This window comes from Egretta garzetta, unplaced genomic scaffold, assembly GCF_000687185.1.
Source record: "Egretta garzetta isolate BGI_Z169 unplaced genomic scaffold, ASM68718v1 scaffold768, whole genome shotgun sequence".
NCBI classification, from domain to species: domain Eukaryota; kingdom Metazoa; phylum Chordata; class Aves; order Pelecaniformes; family Ardeidae; genus Egretta; species Egretta garzetta.
The window spans coordinates 275,782-295,030 of NW_009260594.1; the positions used below are offsets into that span (position 1 = coordinate 275,782).

Genomic DNA, 19,249 nt, shown 5'->3' on the forward strand with positions numbered 1-19,249 from the left:
CCTACTTTAAAAACATAATGGATTACCATTATACTGACATTTCTGCTACTACCTTTATATTGGTCAAGTCAGAAGATGAAGCCTAAGGTTTTTTTACAATGTAAACCATTCCAAGAAAACCAGCAAAAAGCCTATTTCTGCCTACTGCTCTTATCCTTTGGGTTCAATTCTTGAGCAATAATCTTGGACAAACAGGTTCTTTCCTATCAACAAGACATCTCTCTTGAAAAAGCTCAAAATGAGCTGAAGGTTCAAGCTCAACCTAGTAAAACAAATTCTTGGTATGGATTTGCAGAGCTAACTAAAAGAACTCTTACCTTCTTTCACAATATTCTTACTCTTATCATTTATGTTAGTAAAGCAAAAAAAAAAAAAACAAAAACACATTGATGTCTGAGAGTTCTATAAAAGCAATTTACACACGCAGAATAGTTGTAACCAATACTGATCTCCCCTAATGCATTCTGACATTTTCTGCAGTGAAACCATGGGTATTAGTCCTAATGATAACTGTCACGTTGGGTTACTACTCTGTCACCACTTCCCCAGCAATTTCAACAGCATAAGACACAGCATTTTCTTTTAAGTTTAAGCAGCATATATTACCAACAGGTAGCAGCCACAGAGGTCTGGGTTCCAGGAAGAACCTTGGGGTTCTTCCAGATGAACCACAATGGAAATCAGCAATAAGCTGAGATCACAACATACTGTGACACTTCAGAGAAGTGCTGTGCTATTTCAATGATTATGTAAGAGTCTTAGAAGGGTGTTCATTATTAAACCAACAGACAGTAAATATTAGAAAAGCAAAGATTCTCTAACCTTGAGAAAGCAGAGTTAACAAACTGACAGAATAATAAGGATGAAAAGCAGAGTGGTGCAGAATGGAAAAAACAGTCCAAACTAGAAAAGAGACATAGAAAGGAAAGCAAACATACAAAAAAGATTAGTAAAGTTGCAAATAAAGCAATCACTTTTTAAAAACAGAATGTAAAAAGAAATTAGATACCAGTTACAGAAACTCAAAAGTAGTGCCAAATTTTGAGTTTCATTTTTTCAGGTGCGAATTTTTCATTCTGTTTAAGAAAGTTGTAGAATTAGGTCAATGCTTTGCACAACCAAGAAAAGGTAATCCACATCAGACTTTGTGATGCGTAAAACAAGTAAGAATTTGTGATGACCTTTGCCATTCTGATAAATACAATTTGAACTGCTAAGGTGTAGTCCACTGCTGCATTAAGATAGATGGCAATCAACAGACTATGAAGACATTTAAACTATCTGTGAAGTATAAAATAGAGGACCATTTCATTTAAAATATATAATTCTAAAGTTTATTTAGTTCATTGTTTCCAGACTTCTTAAAAAAGAAATGTAAAAAAAAGTAATTGTGAACACATTAGGAGAAAAACATGGAACTTGTGTGTGTTATTTCAAATGCAAACTAAAATTTCTTTAGACAGGTAGCAGAAAGACTATTCTTTCAAAATAGAAAATAATGCTTTCTCAACATAAGATCTCTCCGCTTGGTTGGCAGGCGTAATAAATGACAGCTTCATTTTGAAACATGAATGGAACAGTGTTTTGTCAATTCTTTACACTTCAGACTTGCTTTCTTCCTGACATTATGACAAATTTAAGGTATGCCAGTACTTGAGGTGTTTCTTGCATAGCCTTTGTAACTAACATTCTTTGAGATTTATACCAAAAATGCCAAACCCATCCTTACCTTCTGTAAACTGACACCTCTGTCTGAAGGTGGAATCATTTCTGGAGTCAGAGCTTGAGGTGGATCAATGCCCTTTGTTAACTTCTGATTAATTAAATAGAAAGCCAAAGCAAACTGTTCCTTTGAAAGCTTTCCGCAGTCCTTTGTGTCACAGAGTGCCCTATACAGAGATGCACATGAAATAAATCAAATCCTCATTTCTGCAAGTATAGCACCATTTATTGTACTTGCTGTCATTTAAAAATGTGAAAATTGCCAGTGTATATCCCCTCTTCTAAAGAAATGCAATATAGAAGTGAGGCACAGTAATAAATAGTAAGCATTACTCAAAATACACCACCACTTTCTCTTTGCATGCTAAGGTCCACAGCTCTGTTACAGTAAGTTCTGATCTGGTGAAAGGCAAAATCAGGGCTATGAGTCACTAACACCACCTGAGTATCTGTAACTCAAGTTCCTTCTAAATTAAAGAACTTCTCATAGCCAACACAGGTCATCTAATTTTCCTAAATATCCTATATTGGAGGTTGCGTTAACCATATCTTGAAAAAAAGAAGTTTTTCCTATCAGAGTGCCCTGGAATAGCTTATAGGGGGGAAAGAATTAAAAAAGCAGTGGGTGTCACTACCGGCTGTAATAAAAGACAAACAAGTTGCAGAATTAAGTGGGCCATAAGTCTTGCATGCTAAGAATTTTATAGAGGTCATTCTCTTTACCACTATATGGATAGTATCTGTGTTTAGATACACAGCAACACTATGATGTCTTAAATACAGGGATTCAGCTGAAGAGCAGTGTGTATTTGTAACGTTCTGTGTTCCGGCACTTTACTTCCCCCCCTTATGATGCATAGCATAAACCTGTTTTCCCCCCATTTCTGTCCAAAAGTAGAAGCAAGTTACCACTGCTTATACAGAGGCCATGCTATTATACACAAAAAACAACTTTCACTTTACAGAAATGTCAACATAGCACTTTTCATCAGAAGTGCTAGGAAGGAGTGAGAACCATGCCATCATCTAAACAGCTGTCATGGAAAAAAAATCCCTACCAGATATGTGCAAGAAGAGCAGAAGGTAGTCCTGTCTTCAAGAATAGTTCTCTGGCTTCCACACCTGACACAAATCCATCCATGTCCTTGTCAGTTTTCACAAAGATCTCATCATACTTAATTTTGTCTGCAGGCGATACAACCCACTGAAAGGGGGTGGGGATGGAAGGGGGCAAAACAAAACAACAAAAACAAAAACCACAATACTAAGATATAGGCCATCTTGTTTTCAGATAGTTATTTTCAGAGTTACATAATTTAAGGACTACAGCACAGATTTAAAAAGTCATATAGGTGCTTAGTTCATGAACCGGTTTTATCCTCCAAAATAGAGATATACAGAGATCCATAAGCAACTTCAAAAGCAGAAGCGAAGTATTTACATCAGTGAAGCTCCAAGACTGGCTGATGTTATTCTGCCTCTTTGCCTACATATTAAAAGTATTCCCTGGAGCCCAGGTCTCCCAGCATGGGGTTGTGCCCTCATCACTGTGCTCAGTCAGTCCTGCTTACTGTCTGGCGCCATCAATTTTATTCCTCTTTACGCAGCTGGAGAGCTTTAGCTGGAGGGACTGAGGAGCTGCTCATGCCCAGACTGCTAATAGTTGGCACATTCTAAATGGTAGAATTTACCTACGATCAAGGTAAAGATGGGAATTAGAGCCACTTCCCTTACTTCAACAATTTTTCCAAACACTACGCTACTATAAAGCCGTTGGTTTTTTGGGGTTTTTTTGAGTGAAAATGCCTTCAGGTGCATGCTTGTGGACACTAATTCATTTCAGCATATGAGGATACTTAGACGAATCCCAAATGGTGCTGTACACAAAATGTACACTGAAATACGCATCCAGAATGGCATTGCTTTGTAATACACACAGCGAGACTTACCACGTAAACTGCCAGATTAAAACCTCGGCACCTCCAGAATTAAGATGCCAATTTCTTACCGATTACTCAAATATGGGTACCGAAATATCCAAGCAGTACCTTATGTATCAAGTACTGTGGTTTTTACCTTAGATCCCCTTCTCAATTTTTTCTTATTTTGAATAGAATAAGTAAGTTATAATCTACTTGGAAAGACATTTTCCCAAATTCTGCATTCTAAAGTGACCAGGATTAAATAAGATGCTTGGGGGGGTGGAAGGCATCAAATTTCTTAATAATTACACTCAAAACAAACACCAAATCTTTTGTGTTTAGGTGGATATGCCAGACCTTTTGTTTCCTTTTCTCATTGCTTGCATTTACCTATTCCATTTTCATTAATACCTTCTTCAAATTGCAGGCCTGCATGCACATACAGTTGCACATACATGCCTGCCACAATTCGTTTTATGAACTTGTCCATATTAAAATCAGTCTTCAGCCAGAAGACTTATGCTCTGCATGTGTGTACCTGGACTACATTTTTAAACTGTTTTCTTAATATTCTGACCTTTGGGTTGAGCTTGGTGCCTTGAAATAATTTATTTTAAAAATATCTTCAGTCTTTACTAAATAATATTCTTTTATCCAACTGTTTATATCTGAAGACATCTAGAAAAAGCAGAAGATAAAGTTCATACCTCTCCACCTGCTGTTCCCATCAGCCTCCTCAAATTCATCAACCAATCAATAAGGGCAAGAAGCAAACTAAAAACCTCTATCAAGACTCTTCATACAGGCAGTCTCCATAGCACAGCATTAAAAGCAGAAATCTTCTAACCCCAAGCAACTTCACAACTGTACCTGTGTTAATGGTGTTTTGGCAGCTAAAATGCCTACAGGTGGCAAGGACTGATGAGACTCCTTGGTAGACGTTGAGGATGGAATTAATGGCATTGCTCCTGGAACACTGATAGGTTTTCTCTTGGATGGTGGCACCAAAGCTGCAGGCAAGGACATTGGCACTGGTTCTTTCTCCAAAGCACAGTACACCAAAAACATGGCCTAGACAAGAAAACAAGGTGTGTGGATGTAAAGATATAAGTATATATCTAAATTAAAAATTAGTTAAGAAATAACTGTAGCATTTTTTCATTGTTTCTCCTTTACACGCCCCCTCAACTGAATTGCAGCTTATTGCCTTCTGACCTGTGTTTATAATTACTACTTTCTTTTGAGGTTCAGTGCTTAGCAAATGTTCAGTATCTTTTAGAACATTAAAAATGATTCTCCTAAATATTACCAAGCTTGTACTACCACTTGTGTGAATTTTATTTGTGAGAACACTTTAAACACTTAATTTTAATCATTCACTGTTTTTGCAGGAATTGCTCCACTTAGTGACTATTCTTTTGTTGTGGTTGTACATTTTAATAATTTTGTAACTATTATTCAAGACGCTGAACTGCATCTTAAATAAATGTTGTAATACTTTACAAATTATCAATTTATCTCCAACATTTCCCTAAAGCATATCAATCCTCTGATCTCAAAGCTAGAAGCCTGAAGAATTACAGCATAAACACAGGAAATAAAGTATAGTAACAGTTAACTACTACAGTCTTACAGGAACTGGTTTCAGAAGAAACTGAAGCATATAGGTGCCTGAAGATGACTAGAATAGCATTTAAGAAAGAAGTTTTTACACTTTTATCCTTTCTCAAAAATATCTGTGACAGCAGAAAAAGGTAAATTCATCACATTTACATTACAAAAAAACAAAAGCAAGGTTTTGACGTTGTGTGTAACATCAATTCTTGGCAATTAAACAGGTATTTTAAACTTTATTTTTATTTTTCAATTTTGACTCTGAAAGAATGAACAAGTTTAGTTTGTAGAAACTAAAATTAAAGGCTGGCTTTAGTCCCACCAGAGGACAGAAAGGTTACATTATTTTTTAAAAATTCTTGCAATGCAGAATGCAGTTAAGGTATTTTGTTAGCTTTACCAAACCTTTAAACTTAGGTTTGACATTTCTCTGTGTAAAATAATATATTCTTTCTGGAGGAGAGGGTTTAATTCCTTCCTCTCCGATTTGCTTACATGGAAAAACAAGATGAAAGTTTTGTAGAAAATAGTGATGCATGGTTACTACTGCATTCAAGACTTACAGAATCTTCAAAAGCAAGAGCCTCTCACTCTCTTCTCACTTGCCATCTCTTGAGGGAAGCAAAACTTATTTACCAATTCTTACATTATTTCATTAGTCCTGGCATTAATAGTGTTAAAATTCTAACTTGCTACGAACTTCTGAAGAATTTATACATAATTTCTTTAAAATTTTCCTCAAAGGTATCCCAAGACATTCAAGTACTATAAACATTGAAGGTTAAAGTAAAACTTATTCAGTGAAATCACTCGGTCAGCAGATCACAGGTATAAGTTTTTAATGGCTCATTTAGCCCACAAAGAAAGTTAGTGCTGCGTAACAAGAGACATTCAATAAACTGACAAAACCATTAATTAGTATGAAAACTTGATTAAGGTGTCTGAATAAAGGCAATAAATGAACAACACAAACAGTCAAGAATTCATACACAATACATCTATTTTAAACCTCTGCCATTAGGCTTTCAAAATCCCAAGAGTCAGAAGATACTTACAACTGCAAACTCATCTCGATCCAACATTCCATCACGGTCAATATCACTCAGTTCCCACACCTACCAATAAAAAGCAGAATATCAGGATGTTTGCCTAAACTGCAGCAGTTTCCTATTTAAAAATTCATTAAAAACAAATGTGAGGACAGCCTCCCTCCACTACATCCTAACTTCAGTTAAGATTAACAGCATTAGTTTTCAGTGAGCAACATACATTCATATAAACCATGCAAAAGAAGACAGATTCTTAAGCTGGAGATGGAATGCACTAATGGCACCCTGCCCTCAACCAAGTGTTAAAGAGTACACATAACTGATATACTGTGGTAAGAGGCAATCTATCAAAATATCAAACGAATTTTTTTCTTTATTTTTTACAGTTTAACAGTTACACATGTGGCCACTCCACAACATAGTATTTAATAGGCTTATTACTACAAATCTTCAATTTGAAAAACAGATATTGCTGAGTGTAGCACAGTTATTATTGGTGAATTAACAATTAAGTAGAAATATATTCTTACTCGTCCTAAGATATCCACTGGCAGTTTTGAGTTAAGGAGTACAGGTTTCACCTTATCACCTGACAACAGTCCATTCACAGGATTTAGGCTGTCAAAAATAGCATCATACTTGGCTTTGTCTTCCAGCTGCAGGGGCAGAAGAAAAATACTACTTATGGACATAGTCACACTTGTAGGCTAAGAAGCAGTAGTTCTTTCAGAAGTATTAAATTACCGTTGGAAACACACAGATTGCAGTTCCTGATTTTTAAAAGAAAATATGAAAAAGATATTACTTCTAAGTCAGCCAGAGACTCATCCAAAACCCAGTGAGATTTATTCTTCAATTATTTTCATGGCTTCAGGTAACTATTCCCAATAAATCAAATTTCTAAACACAAAGAGATTTCCCAAGGTACAAGCGTTTTTCTCAAATTAGGTCTACTAGCCCAATTACAGATTTGACATGAATGGTAATTTATCATACTTTATAAACTATAGCTACCAGTAGCATTATATTTTTCTCAAACAGACTTATGTTTTCTTGCAAACCACACCATAGTTCCAGGTAATAGCCTGATCTTTAGTTTACCTTAACAGCCCATGGTACATCACTTGATGCTGTTCCACTGAGTAGCAAAGGACTACTGGTATCAGTCTAAAGAAAAACGGGGAAAAAAACCCACATTAAAAGAGAAATGCTTCTGACCTTGCAAAACCACTCCCTTATTTGAGAAGGTGCTCCTTCTCAAAGCCAGAACCGCATTTTTAGTCACTCATATCTTAGTTAAGGATACCAAAATTTACAGTAAGAAATTTAAAATGTTTCTTCCATTAAGGACAACACTAATAGAACGAATATCATATATATTCAAATTACACACAATTTTATATTCAAATTCCCACTGGAACATGTAGCACTTTATTCTTATTCCATGCTGCTTATTTTTCCCCTATTGTAGGGCCCTATTGCCCTACATCATTTTCAGATGTGTTTGATATTTACACCAAGCTTTCCTAATTGTTCACTTAAAAGAAATTCTTATTAATGAGTTGATATGTTCAATTAAAAAAGAAATCTTACAAATCTTGGTGGAGGAACAGGCAAATTAAGACTACTCAGGGAAACATCCAATCCATTCTGTGCACACGCTACAAGTCGTAAAGCCACAAAAAATTCCTACAGGAAAAATGAAATTTCAAAGGATTTATTAAATGAAAATACTCAAATTTCAGAAGAATTATGAGCTTTTCTAGTATTGCTATATATACAAAGGGTTGCAAATAGCTTCAAAGGGGGTCACAAAGTGACAGAAAGCAGCAGCCAGCAACTGTTGATTTCCTTCAGTGAGGCAAAGTTTGTAATTACTAGCTCCAAGCATTTGTAGCTTCCAGGAGCTTCCTGGCTAGTGTAGTCAGTTCTCATCCCTCTACGGCAGAGCAGTGAAAATTTAAAGTAGCAATTAAAGCTGTTTATCTTTGAGAAACTGAGTTGATCCCAAAGGTGGCAGTTGATGGAGGGGGAGGAAAGAAAGGTACAGCACATGAGAAAAATGAACCAAAAGGAGAACTCTGAAAAAAAATTTGTTTGGTAGATGCTACAAGCTCCTCCTTTTCCTATCGTGGCATGAAGCAGCTAGTCCTCCACAGGCCATTATTTAAGTAACTATACTTCAAACCAAACAGAAACAGCAACTGAAGATTTTACTAGAATTTTAATTTCTGCATTAAATTTCCTCCAAGATTAAGAGGAAAAGTCACCTTTGTAGTAAATACAGTACATTAACCCTTAAATTACTTCTCAGTATATTGTATTGCACAGCTACACAGAAGCTCATTTTATGACCTGAAGAAAAACTGATGAGGTAGCTGAAGGCTACTTAATTTATTGTAGTTTACACTGAAGTGGAAATACATATCTAGTTCCAATTAGAAAAATCTGAAAAAAAAATCAGTTAGAAAAACTGTTTTCCTGAACCAGAAATCTCAACTTTTCTCTTATTTCGAGGCTTGTAATGGTTAGAGTAACCTCGTACATAATATAAGTAATCATACCTGTTTGCTCAGGATACCTTTGCCATCAGTGTCAGCTAAGTCCCAAATCTAAAACATAAAAATAATAAGACAAAGTATTCTACAGCACTGGAAGCTGGCAAGCATTTAACAATGCATTCTTCGATGAAAGTTCAGGTCTAAACTTTCACCATAGCACTTACTTGTGGTGACAAATTTAAATGATGTTTTAGTTTCCACCTCAAACTACAAACATAGTAGAATAATCAAGGATACTGAAGTTGGAAACTAGCACAACTGAGAACACATTAGGGAAGACCACATATCCTGTAGTGCCACTAAATGTTTTATTATACATGGGATACTGAAGCAAGAGGCAGGATATTTAAATAATTGTCATTAAATACCTTTCCAAGTACCAAATCCGTCAATCCAGACTTTTTCAAGAAAACAGCTGCATCAGAAGCTAACACTCTTCCAGCATTAGCAGAATCAACCTGGGGGAAGAAAAAAAACCCTCACATGACAAACTAGCTTTTGAATTGATACAATCTCCTTACACAGGCTCTCAAAAAGCTAGCAAAGAAGAACACTCAAGTTAACATAGTCACTTTGAGAACAATATTCAGACTTTTTAAAAAGAAAAACTCCCTTTCATTAAAAATCATGTTACATTAGAAGACACTTTGAACTAGTTTGAACACTGCCAAATTTAAGATATATTATGCATATATATCTAAGCATCTTTCACACTCCAACATGTTTTACAATGTTCCAGAAAAAACCACTATATCCTCATCTGTCAGTAAGCAACTAAGACACAGGGAGAGTAAGAATTTTGCGTAGATGACCCAGTTTGGGGCAGAAGTGAAGAAGGTAATCCAGGTCTCCCAAGTCACAAGCCATCACCCCAGCACCCCAACACAAGCTTACTCTTACAGGTCATCAATGAAGATTTAGATTAATTCCACTTAAAAACTGAGGAAAACACACTAATACACATGCAAGCAATTAAATTTCCACTGCTGTAACTTTCTAACCATTTATTATGCCTGGATTTCAAGGTCTCCAGTAGAAAGTTTCAAATATAGACAAAAGCCCAAGAATTTCTCAAGTTATGCAGTAGATAGGGAAGCTTGTTCACATTAGGCCATCATATGAACTTATCTAATTAGCCCTCTGTAATCACAGTGTTTTCTTCTTGATACCTGCAAAACATCTGTTTTGTAAGGACAAAGAAGTCCCAGAGTTTGAATACATTTGATTGTCCAGCTCTGAACTCATTACTGGTATCGTCTGAGAACGTGAGAACCTGCTTTAGCAGGAGGGTTGGACTAGATGATTTCCCGAGGTCCCTTCCAACCCTTGCGATTCTGTGATTCTGCGAAAAAGAAGGCTCTGCTTGAAGATACCTTTACCACCCTAGAAGAGGAAAATGCTTACTCCCTAAAGTGAACCTATTTACACAATGAAGAAGTTGGTAATAGTTTTGGCAGAATATCAGCCAGCATGCATTTCTCCTTGAATCAACAGGGAGATAATTAAAATAGATCCTTAGTCAAGCTCCTAACCGAAAACAGTACCTCAGCTATGCCTTCAGGTGGAATAAGCAACCAGTAAAACCTAGACAAGGAAAATAGAGGAAAACTGCGAGTCTTTGAGAGCCTGAAGCAAAAGGATGCCCCAACAGGGCACAATATGGAGAAGAGGACTAAGGGTATCTTCAGTCAATTCAAACTGTCAGGCTTACTATATCAGACAGGTATCTGTACAGGTGCTACAAGATCTAGGGATCAAATAATATATTACATTCCATAGATAGGAATTATATAATATTCTCTTCAAAAGCAGAGTCTTCCAATCTATGATCAGCTGAGACACCCTGAAACTGAAGAATTTGTGACATGATAAACATTTCAAAGGACAGGAAAGAGGCAACAAAGGTCACTTACTTTCCACACTTCCTGGAGAGAGAGAGACAGAAAACCAAAACTGAAATCATACAAACAAACGAGCATGCATGGGAAAATGAAGTACATGCAGAGAAAGAATAACTTGATGCTAACATTAGATTTCTCAGTACCCCCTTTTGAAGATCAATGCTTTATGAGCACTTGCTGAACACTGAGTCATCATGGCTGTCTTTGAAATAGCCTGAGAATGCCTAGTGAAACTAGTGCTTCAGATAGAACAGCAAGGTTGGGAATATACAGCAAAGCACTTGATGATGATGATTCATTGCATCATTTACAGCCTCACAGCTTTGTGTTTAAACAAAGACTACATTCCATATTTTGTTTGGAACATAAGACCAACCTTCCAAGTTCACAGGTGCAGCACACACAGGGTGCTCAAAGCTCCCAAAGAGGGCTTAGAACTAGCTAGTGAAAGACTGCGGAGAATTTATCATTTGGAAAGCATGCTACACCAGATGAAAGGTGTCTGTAGGGACGTCTGCTTCTAAAGTGAACAAAAAACTCTGAAAGCAATCCCAAAAGCATCATTTAATATGAAAGTGAAAACATCTTTTGTTTTCAACATAACTAATATGATTTTAATGAGGAGAGGTTGTTTCCTATAAGCGAGGATTCGCTGATCAGGATAAAATTACAAACACTACAGCCTTGTAGCTAGCCTGCTCCTCAGATTTGTAAAATATCTAAATCAGTCTGTACGGCAGAGCTATTCGTATTACAGGCAAAAAGTTGCCAAGACACTGCATCAAATCCCCTTTCCCGTTCATGGAGTCTAACGTTGCACATAAACACAGTAATCTTGCCATCCACTCAGAAAACCTCCAGCCTAGGACTCTTCTATTCTTTCGGGAAAGTCACAAAGCAACACAGTATCAGCTTGTGGGTTTGGGTTTTTTTTATTTCCTCACCTCCGATCCCGAGGAAGGGGACTTTAAGAGATTTAAGCAGGATTCTTATCTAACCTGATACAGATAGAGTTTCTTTTTGTGCCTTAAATTTTAGTAACTTTTTTTTTTTTAAAGGGCTGATTTTAATTTCTTTACAAATTACTGAGTCTTGCATGCTGGGATAGGGGCACTTACTAAGCATTAAAATAGCACAGAAAACTGGCCTACGTTTGACTATCACACGGTGAAGATCACAAGTGTTTGTCAGTTATACACAAGTTTGGTAGAGGTTTTTCTCTGATGTGCAAAAAGCAGTTTTCATAGCTGTATTGGCCAACAACTCTCTTGTTGCAAGTTGGTTTTTGTAGGGCCAGAAATGATTAAAAGCTAGTAACATACATCTGATGTCATTAAGTCACAAGGCAAGTGAGAAGTACTTCAACTCAGGATTCATCAAGAATTTATCAGCAGCTCAGGCATACTGCTTACCTGCTACACTGCATATCACATGATTAAGTAATTTCCTATTACTTTATCACATATATTTATGTTTATTGTTTAACCTCACCCTGTTTTGAGAGTCAGTCTAGAAAGATTAATCAGAAAACCTTTTATCTGAAAGAAAAGTGTCCCCATCGAAAAGTTAATGTTTCAACTGCATTCTAAATACAAAGCCAGGGATTTATACTCGTTCCATAACACACGTTGTGCAAGATTAATTACTTTGAGACAGAACCGGAAGTGTACTAAGCATCAGAGCTATTTCAGGTGACAAATTTATTCTCAAGCTGCATGAGAAGAATGAAGTGCTTCTGGTACGACAGAACAAAAAACATGCTCTATCAGCACCATAGGACAAAGTAGGAAATTTCTTTCAACATTTCTATTCCAAAAGTTGACATCTCCTTATCTAAGGGAGGGAAGGAAAAAGTTACCTAGTGCAACTGAAAGTCTTTATACAGTACATTCGAAAGCTACTCTTTAGGACAAATGCTTGCAGAAAAGAGTTTGGCTGAGCAAGTCAGAAAATTAATCCTCTGGAAAACAAATCCATTGGCGCAACTTCACTAACAGTAACATCACGTTTAAAGAATCCCCGTTCCTGTATGCCACGGAGACTGCTGGACAACAAGTAGTGCTCCAATTTCACTAGGCTATATATTCCAACGAATGCAAGATGTTAAATGACTTGGGAACCAGTATCACATTTGTGCTCAAATTCAGTTTCTTTATCCAACTTTTGCTTCACATTTCAGTGGTTAAGCAATTGCAATCAGAAGGAAGAGACAGTCAGGCATGTGGCAAAGATGACACATGACAGCAATAGTCAGTAGTATTGAGCTAGGAAACCTAACATGCAAAAAAATTATTTCCTTGCCTTTTCTTGTGACCTTATAATGATCACCACAATATGGGATTCTCCTAAGGCTTTTAATCCAATGCTTAGATATAGACACACAATGGATTCATCCATCAGATTGAAACAAAACATTGTGAGGGTGACATTATCTCCTTCAACCTTCAGGAGCCATCTGAACTTAGATCAAGGCAAACTCTCTTTTCTTGTTTAGCAATTTCAAAACTGCTACTCTCCTGCTCACACTTCTCAGGCATCATAGTCTGATACACTTTAACTGCTGTTTCATGCACTAATAATGGGACTAATCCTCTAAGCACAATCCAAAAATAGAGTGTGGATAGAAATCATGGTCCTCTCTTCCCCAGCAGATAAGCTTACGTTCTAAGGTTGACACCCAAAAGAAGTTCCTAAATAAAGAGGGAAGTTCCTAAATAAAGAGGTCATATGCACTATATCCTGTCTTAGGACAAGCAGACAGGAACATTACCAATTGCACAAAGGAGAAAAAACTTCCTATAAGGTTGGTTTTTACATGGTTGATCAACGACTCATCAGGTCTTTATATTTTAAAAATATGTTTTTAATTGTTTTATACAATCATTCACTTAGTTTACATTTACTTAAAGTTTTTATATATCTATGTTTGTACAATAAAGTGTATTATGCACATGATACAGAATATTGCTATAATTGAGTAGCTGAAAGAGCTTTTTTCAAAAAAGCTGTATTTATAGGAATTAATACACCTTATTTTTGCTGGACCTAAATATAAAAGACAGGTGATAAATGAAATTTATATAGTAATTTAATACATATTTTATATTTACATTATAAAGTAAAAATATTTGTAGCTGTTGAATGAAGCTGCAAGAACTACATGCATTCTTTTGGCATTCAGTGGCCTTCCATCCAAATTTCACTCCTTACGGCACCCTGTAAGAGCCTCTGGGGATGAGATGCAAGTCTTACATAATGCTAACTACACTACAAACACAAGAAACACAGCTTCACTTATAAAAAGGAACAAAGAACGTATCAATACAGTATTTCACAAGAATTTACTCCATTCCAAGAGCTAACAGTCTAACTGTAAAGTGGCTTATGTCATACATACCTGGCAGTTCCCTAGCAAATTAAATATGTCATCTTACAACCAATGTTAAATTTATACTGATATAGGTCAGATCTAAGTGTTAGTGACTATAAAAATATATTTTAAAGCAGAATAATTTTCCTTGAACTTCTATTGTTTACACACTGTTGGCCATGCTTGGTCCATAGCAAGAGAATATTCTTTCTTTTAAACACAAAATAAAGTTTGTTGTCTCAGCAAGAACATACACACCTGTCGATAGAATTTCTCATACACAGGATTTGCACTTGATAGCTGTAAAAGAAAGAGAGATATATAAAATTAACCCTAAAGATCCATATTTCATTTCCCCTCTTCCTGGATAAAGATATAAAACACTTTTTGCTGGTCTTCAAAGAAGCATTAAGCATTTACATAATTTTATTTATTCTGTAAGATTATGAGGACTATGACAGCTCTTCATGCTGTAACTTTTAGAAGACTAACTTCTTGTTTTGAAGTCAGTGATACTAACTATCAGATTACTGTCAGACAGGTCACCAGGTTAGGCAGTATGAAACAAGAATTCTTAAGCAAGATCGTTTGTAGGCAAAAGAAGAAATCCGAAATGATATGGGCTAGGAAGTGCACAATCACGAGTACAAAGCAATATAATTTTATTTCGTTATCCACTGCACCATTCTTTAGAATTTAGTGTCATACACAACTAGTCTGTAAAATTTTCAGATATCCAAATTAACTCGTAGATTCACAACTAAATCCACAGCAGTGGTACCAAATTAAGAGGGAGTAATATTTTAACTTAGGTTTTTATAACTTGAATCGTTGCCAGAGGTAAGTTCTGCCTTAATTACACTGCCATCTATCAAACATTCAATGCTCACCTAAACTTAGGTGAACAAGGATAAAACAGCTTCTTTGGAAATGGTCCTTTCTTTACGAATTTATTTTTAAACCATTCTTAGAAACTGCAAAAAAAGCCCAAGGCCTGACACCACATAAAACCTAGTATCTGGGCCTACATCAAACACCTTTGCACAAGACACTCCAAAGAAATGTATTGTTAGGGTTACCTCTCGTCCCTGGTGTAAAAACAGGCACAAAATCAGATACTGTACACATTGCCTAAACCAAAGATTGTGTGCATGACTGGATGCGTTTATGCAGAGGATAACCCTAGAATTATCGCAATGTGTTGCCCTTGCAAACCCAGCTGGAACAACTGAGCGTAATACAAGTTAATTACACAATACATACTAAAAAAACCCCAAACCACAAAACTTCAAATACCATCCAACAATATAATTCTCCCCCTCAAGAGGAATATGACCATAAACCCCAAGACATACAGACCTTCGTACAAATTGAATCCAACAAGGTAGCTTCTTCAGCTTTAAAATTTAGAAGTTCACATTGAAATACGGAAACCAACAGTATTCTAGATGTTGTCAATCATATAGTTGTAGAAAACGCTTTACTACAGTGTGTATAAACGGTGGCAGCTTAAATAAAACCACATACATTTTCCTATAGCAACAGCTAATACAGTTGCTCTTTTGGCTAAGCACTTAGATGTTCACAGGTGCTGATTATCAAAGAATATTAACAGGTGAAGTTCGGGAGAAATCAGGGGTTTAGTGTGATCCTGTTCAACTACAGAAAGCGTGCAGCATGACCAGAACACCCTGAAAGATAAATTGTAGAGAACAGCTAGAAATAACAGGAGAACTTTCATTCAGACCTTGACATCTGCTTATTTAGCAAGTACACTGCCCCAGAGACACTCAGTTTTTTCTAAGAGAGTTTTTTCTTCTGATCATGGGTGGGTGTTAGCTTTTTTGGGGGGGAGGGATGGGGGCAGGGCTGCTGAGTTTTTGTTTGTTTGGGGTGGGTGGGAAATGCCTCTAGCATAGTCAGACATTAAAAATTACATATGCTGGGAAACCATCATCAGTATTCACTGCAATACCCCCATTTATATAGCTTAACCTTGCTCTGACTTTGCTCTGGTACCCAAAGACACTTCTTATTTCAGCCATCAACTAAGCAGACATTTACACGTCCCTTAAAATAGCCTGATGAAATACATTCAAGTTTTGCCAGACCCCTGACTATCATAACACCAATATAACAAACACCACTTCCAATCACCTTACAGCATGCTCCAAAGCATATTTTCTTAACTAAACCTCAAACCCCGTACCTACCAACTCAGCTACACTTTGAAGAGCAATCTAGAGGGGTAGTTCTCCTAAATATTCAAGTATTTTATTTACCAAGTATTACTTCAGTATAACGTAAAAGTATAGGCACAGAATCAAATTAAAGCTACAAGCGGAAAACTAGAACAGAGTTGGCCAGCACATACACTGGAAGTATCTATTCTCATGCATCATCCCTCTTGCCCAATATCACCCTTTGTTCAGCCAAGTGTTTCATTATTACAGCCAAACTGATCATTGTCACTCCTGGACAGGAAACATCGTGTTGAAGTCCTGCAATGAAAACATTAAGTGCAAAACAATCTTTTCATTCAGTACTTCGAGTACAAGCCAGTAATTCTTATTTATTTCATTAGTGTGTCCAATATTCATTTTACCATCAGTATCACTGCAGTAACTGGAATTTCCTGTGACACCAAATAGAATAATAGTAGTAAAAAAGTTTCCCAGGCTATTTTACTAGTAACAGACTTGTTTTTCCTTCAAAGTAAACCCCACAATAAAAAAACCAGATACAAACAAAATCTAGGATATTCTTCTGGGATAAGAAGAAAAATACTGCTCAACATCTTTCAGAGTGCTGATGCAGAATTTACCTGGCAAAATTCTCTTTGCAGGCTTTCTAACAACCAATTGCAGAGAGTAAATTCAATTTGTTTTCAATGCAAAAAGGAGGGAGGGAAGAAAAGGTCAGATTCCACAGCGTACAAAACCAGAAACACATTATGATGATTCCATTTAAAAGTTTATCACTTCATAAGAGTAGCATGTATTCTAGTAATTACAACCTTTGTTACGAACCTATGAACTTTAGAATACTAACCTATGAAATAAAAAACACCTTCAGGGACACCAGTCTTTTTTATTTCTGTTGTCAATCAAGCCTTTATATCCCCATGTTTTCATCCCTCTGGCATACTCACATTTAGGTGTAATAAGATACTACTACCTGTCTGCCCACCCCACCCATCCACAAACTTTCTTTGCACAAAAAGGTTTAAAAACAAACAAAAAAAAGCTGTCCATTGAGAAGAACAAAAATAACTTCCCCCTCCAACCCAAATGAGATAGAAGGGGAGAAACAAGTTATTCTATCTCAATTAAAATCTAAAATACTTTATCATGATGCAAAGCTCTAGGATTCATTTTAAGAGTTTTGAGGCCGAACGACACAATCTGATCATAAACTTTCCTCGCGTCGTCAGCCAGCTGGAAAGCAATTAAGTTTAAGACAAGCTGGTTTTCTTAAAATGCCCATACCAAACAATAATCAACTCAGCTCTTTTTTCCCCTGTTGCTTTACTGTGTGATCTGAAGTATTCCATGGTAAAGCTTTCCACCACTTTCCATTATATAATCAAGCATATCTCCTACAGCAATAACAAAATTAAAGATAAGAAAATATTTACTATAAAATCATATACAAATATTACCAAGCACTTCAAAACCTCAGCACTTTCATTCCCACTGAACAGCTGAAGCATGCACAAAAACTCTGCCATCTTCTCTCTGCATAGATGTCTGTCACTGCATAATTAAAAATGGTTCAATTTAATTTTCAGATCGCTCCAGGAAACTTCCACCATCTTCTAAAGCAGTACTGAACAAAGCTTGTATAATACGACAGAGTAGCTCCACTGCCATTCTAGATGCAGCTACTCTCTAACACGGTTGATGCAATGTCAATCAAAAAAAAATTAAGTTCTATCTGCTTCAGCAGCAGTCAGCCTCCTCTATGTGCAAGTTTGAACACATATACATACTCAGATTTCTTCATCTTTCATAGAGGACAGAAAGAGGAGCAACAGATCTGTCACTCCAGTAAAAAGAACAAACGAAGATCTTAATTTTATAATTTTGTTGATCCCTTAAAAAAAAAAAAAAAAAATCTGAAGTTTGCCAGAGACCTCAAAGGCTTTGGCTCTACTTTATAGATAACATATATATTACTGTGAGTGCGTCATTCATACCATAAGTATTTACATCCTACGTATTCCAGTAACAAGATGTTAATCCTGGCAATGCATGCATTAGACAGATAACTATCTAGCTTAGCCTCAGTTGTAATATTGGATGCTTCCCTTCAAGAAAGCAGCACAGCATTCTCGACTCCGTGACACAATACTGAAGTTTAAACTGAGACTTGCAGCTAATTGGCATACAAATTGATATTACATGACTTTGTCTTGTTTACCAAAGCAGCTAATAACTACTTTAAGACAATTACTACATTTTTCACAAAAAGGATTTCATGACATCAGGAACACTAACACAAAAAGTTATCTTCCTGTTCTCCCTGAATATTTATTTACAGTCCTCCCCTGAACTGTGAACTTCCCCCTCAATCACACACAGGCAGTTTTTCAGAATAAACCACGAGTTCAATTTTTCATGAGCAACAATAAGTTTTTGAATGTCCGTATCACACCAGCTTTCAACAAACATATCTTCCCCACTCTCAACATGCATTTTCTGCAAGTATCCAGTTTTGTGTTCCTTCCTCCCTAAATTCTTTAAATTAAACAGGCCAGATAAGCAACCATTGTTGGAAGGTCAAAAATATAAGCCCTCATATTGGCTATAGCTTAATTTGAGTTTTCCAACAACAGATGACAATTTCGCGAGATAGGAACAGTCCCTTCCCATTGATATTGCCAGCTTGTTTCCAAACTAACGGCAACCACAACACATTCACTTGGTAGAAGTTTCCTTAGAAGATCCCCACTAAATTCACAGTTACGCTCAGACCATAACACTTACTGAGCAAATACAAGTGGCAACAAGATGTTGCAGAATGGTTCAAAATGAGGAGATAAAAGATACTTCAGATTATTACTAAATTGCGTGGAGGAGGGGGGATAATCACCTTCATTTTGCAACAC

General features: G+C 36.4%; 1 protein-coding gene across 7 annotated transcripts in view; it reads right to left on the bottom strand.

The window, feature by feature from the left end:
* The window catches only part of EPS15 (epidermal growth factor receptor pathway substrate 15), a 70,898-nt gene that overhangs the window by 30,460 nt on the left and 21,189 nt on the right, over positions 1-19,249 (bottom strand). For 6 of the 7 annotated variants that reach the window (XM_035900197.1, XM_009644632.2, XM_035900194.1 and 3 more), the window contains 10 exons: positions 14,398-14,439; positions 9,237-9,326; positions 8,872-8,919; positions 7,901-7,996; positions 7,409-7,474; positions 6,838-6,963; positions 6,314-6,373; positions 4,515-4,715; positions 2,781-2,926; positions 1,730-1,889 (listed from right to left, as the gene is read on the bottom strand). In XM_035900197.1, the coding sequence (XP_035756090.1) occupies positions 1,730-1,889; positions 2,781-2,926; positions 4,515-4,715; positions 6,314-6,373; positions 6,838-6,963; positions 7,409-7,474; positions 7,901-7,996; positions 8,872-8,919; positions 9,237-9,326; positions 14,398-14,439 (1,035 nt within the window). The remainder of the gene's footprint in view (positions 1-1,729; positions 1,890-2,780; positions 2,927-4,514; positions 4,716-6,313; positions 6,374-6,837; positions 6,964-7,408; positions 7,475-7,900; positions 7,997-8,871; positions 8,920-9,236; positions 9,327-14,397; positions 14,440-19,249) is intronic. The other variant, XM_035900195.1, reaches the window with a different exon arrangement.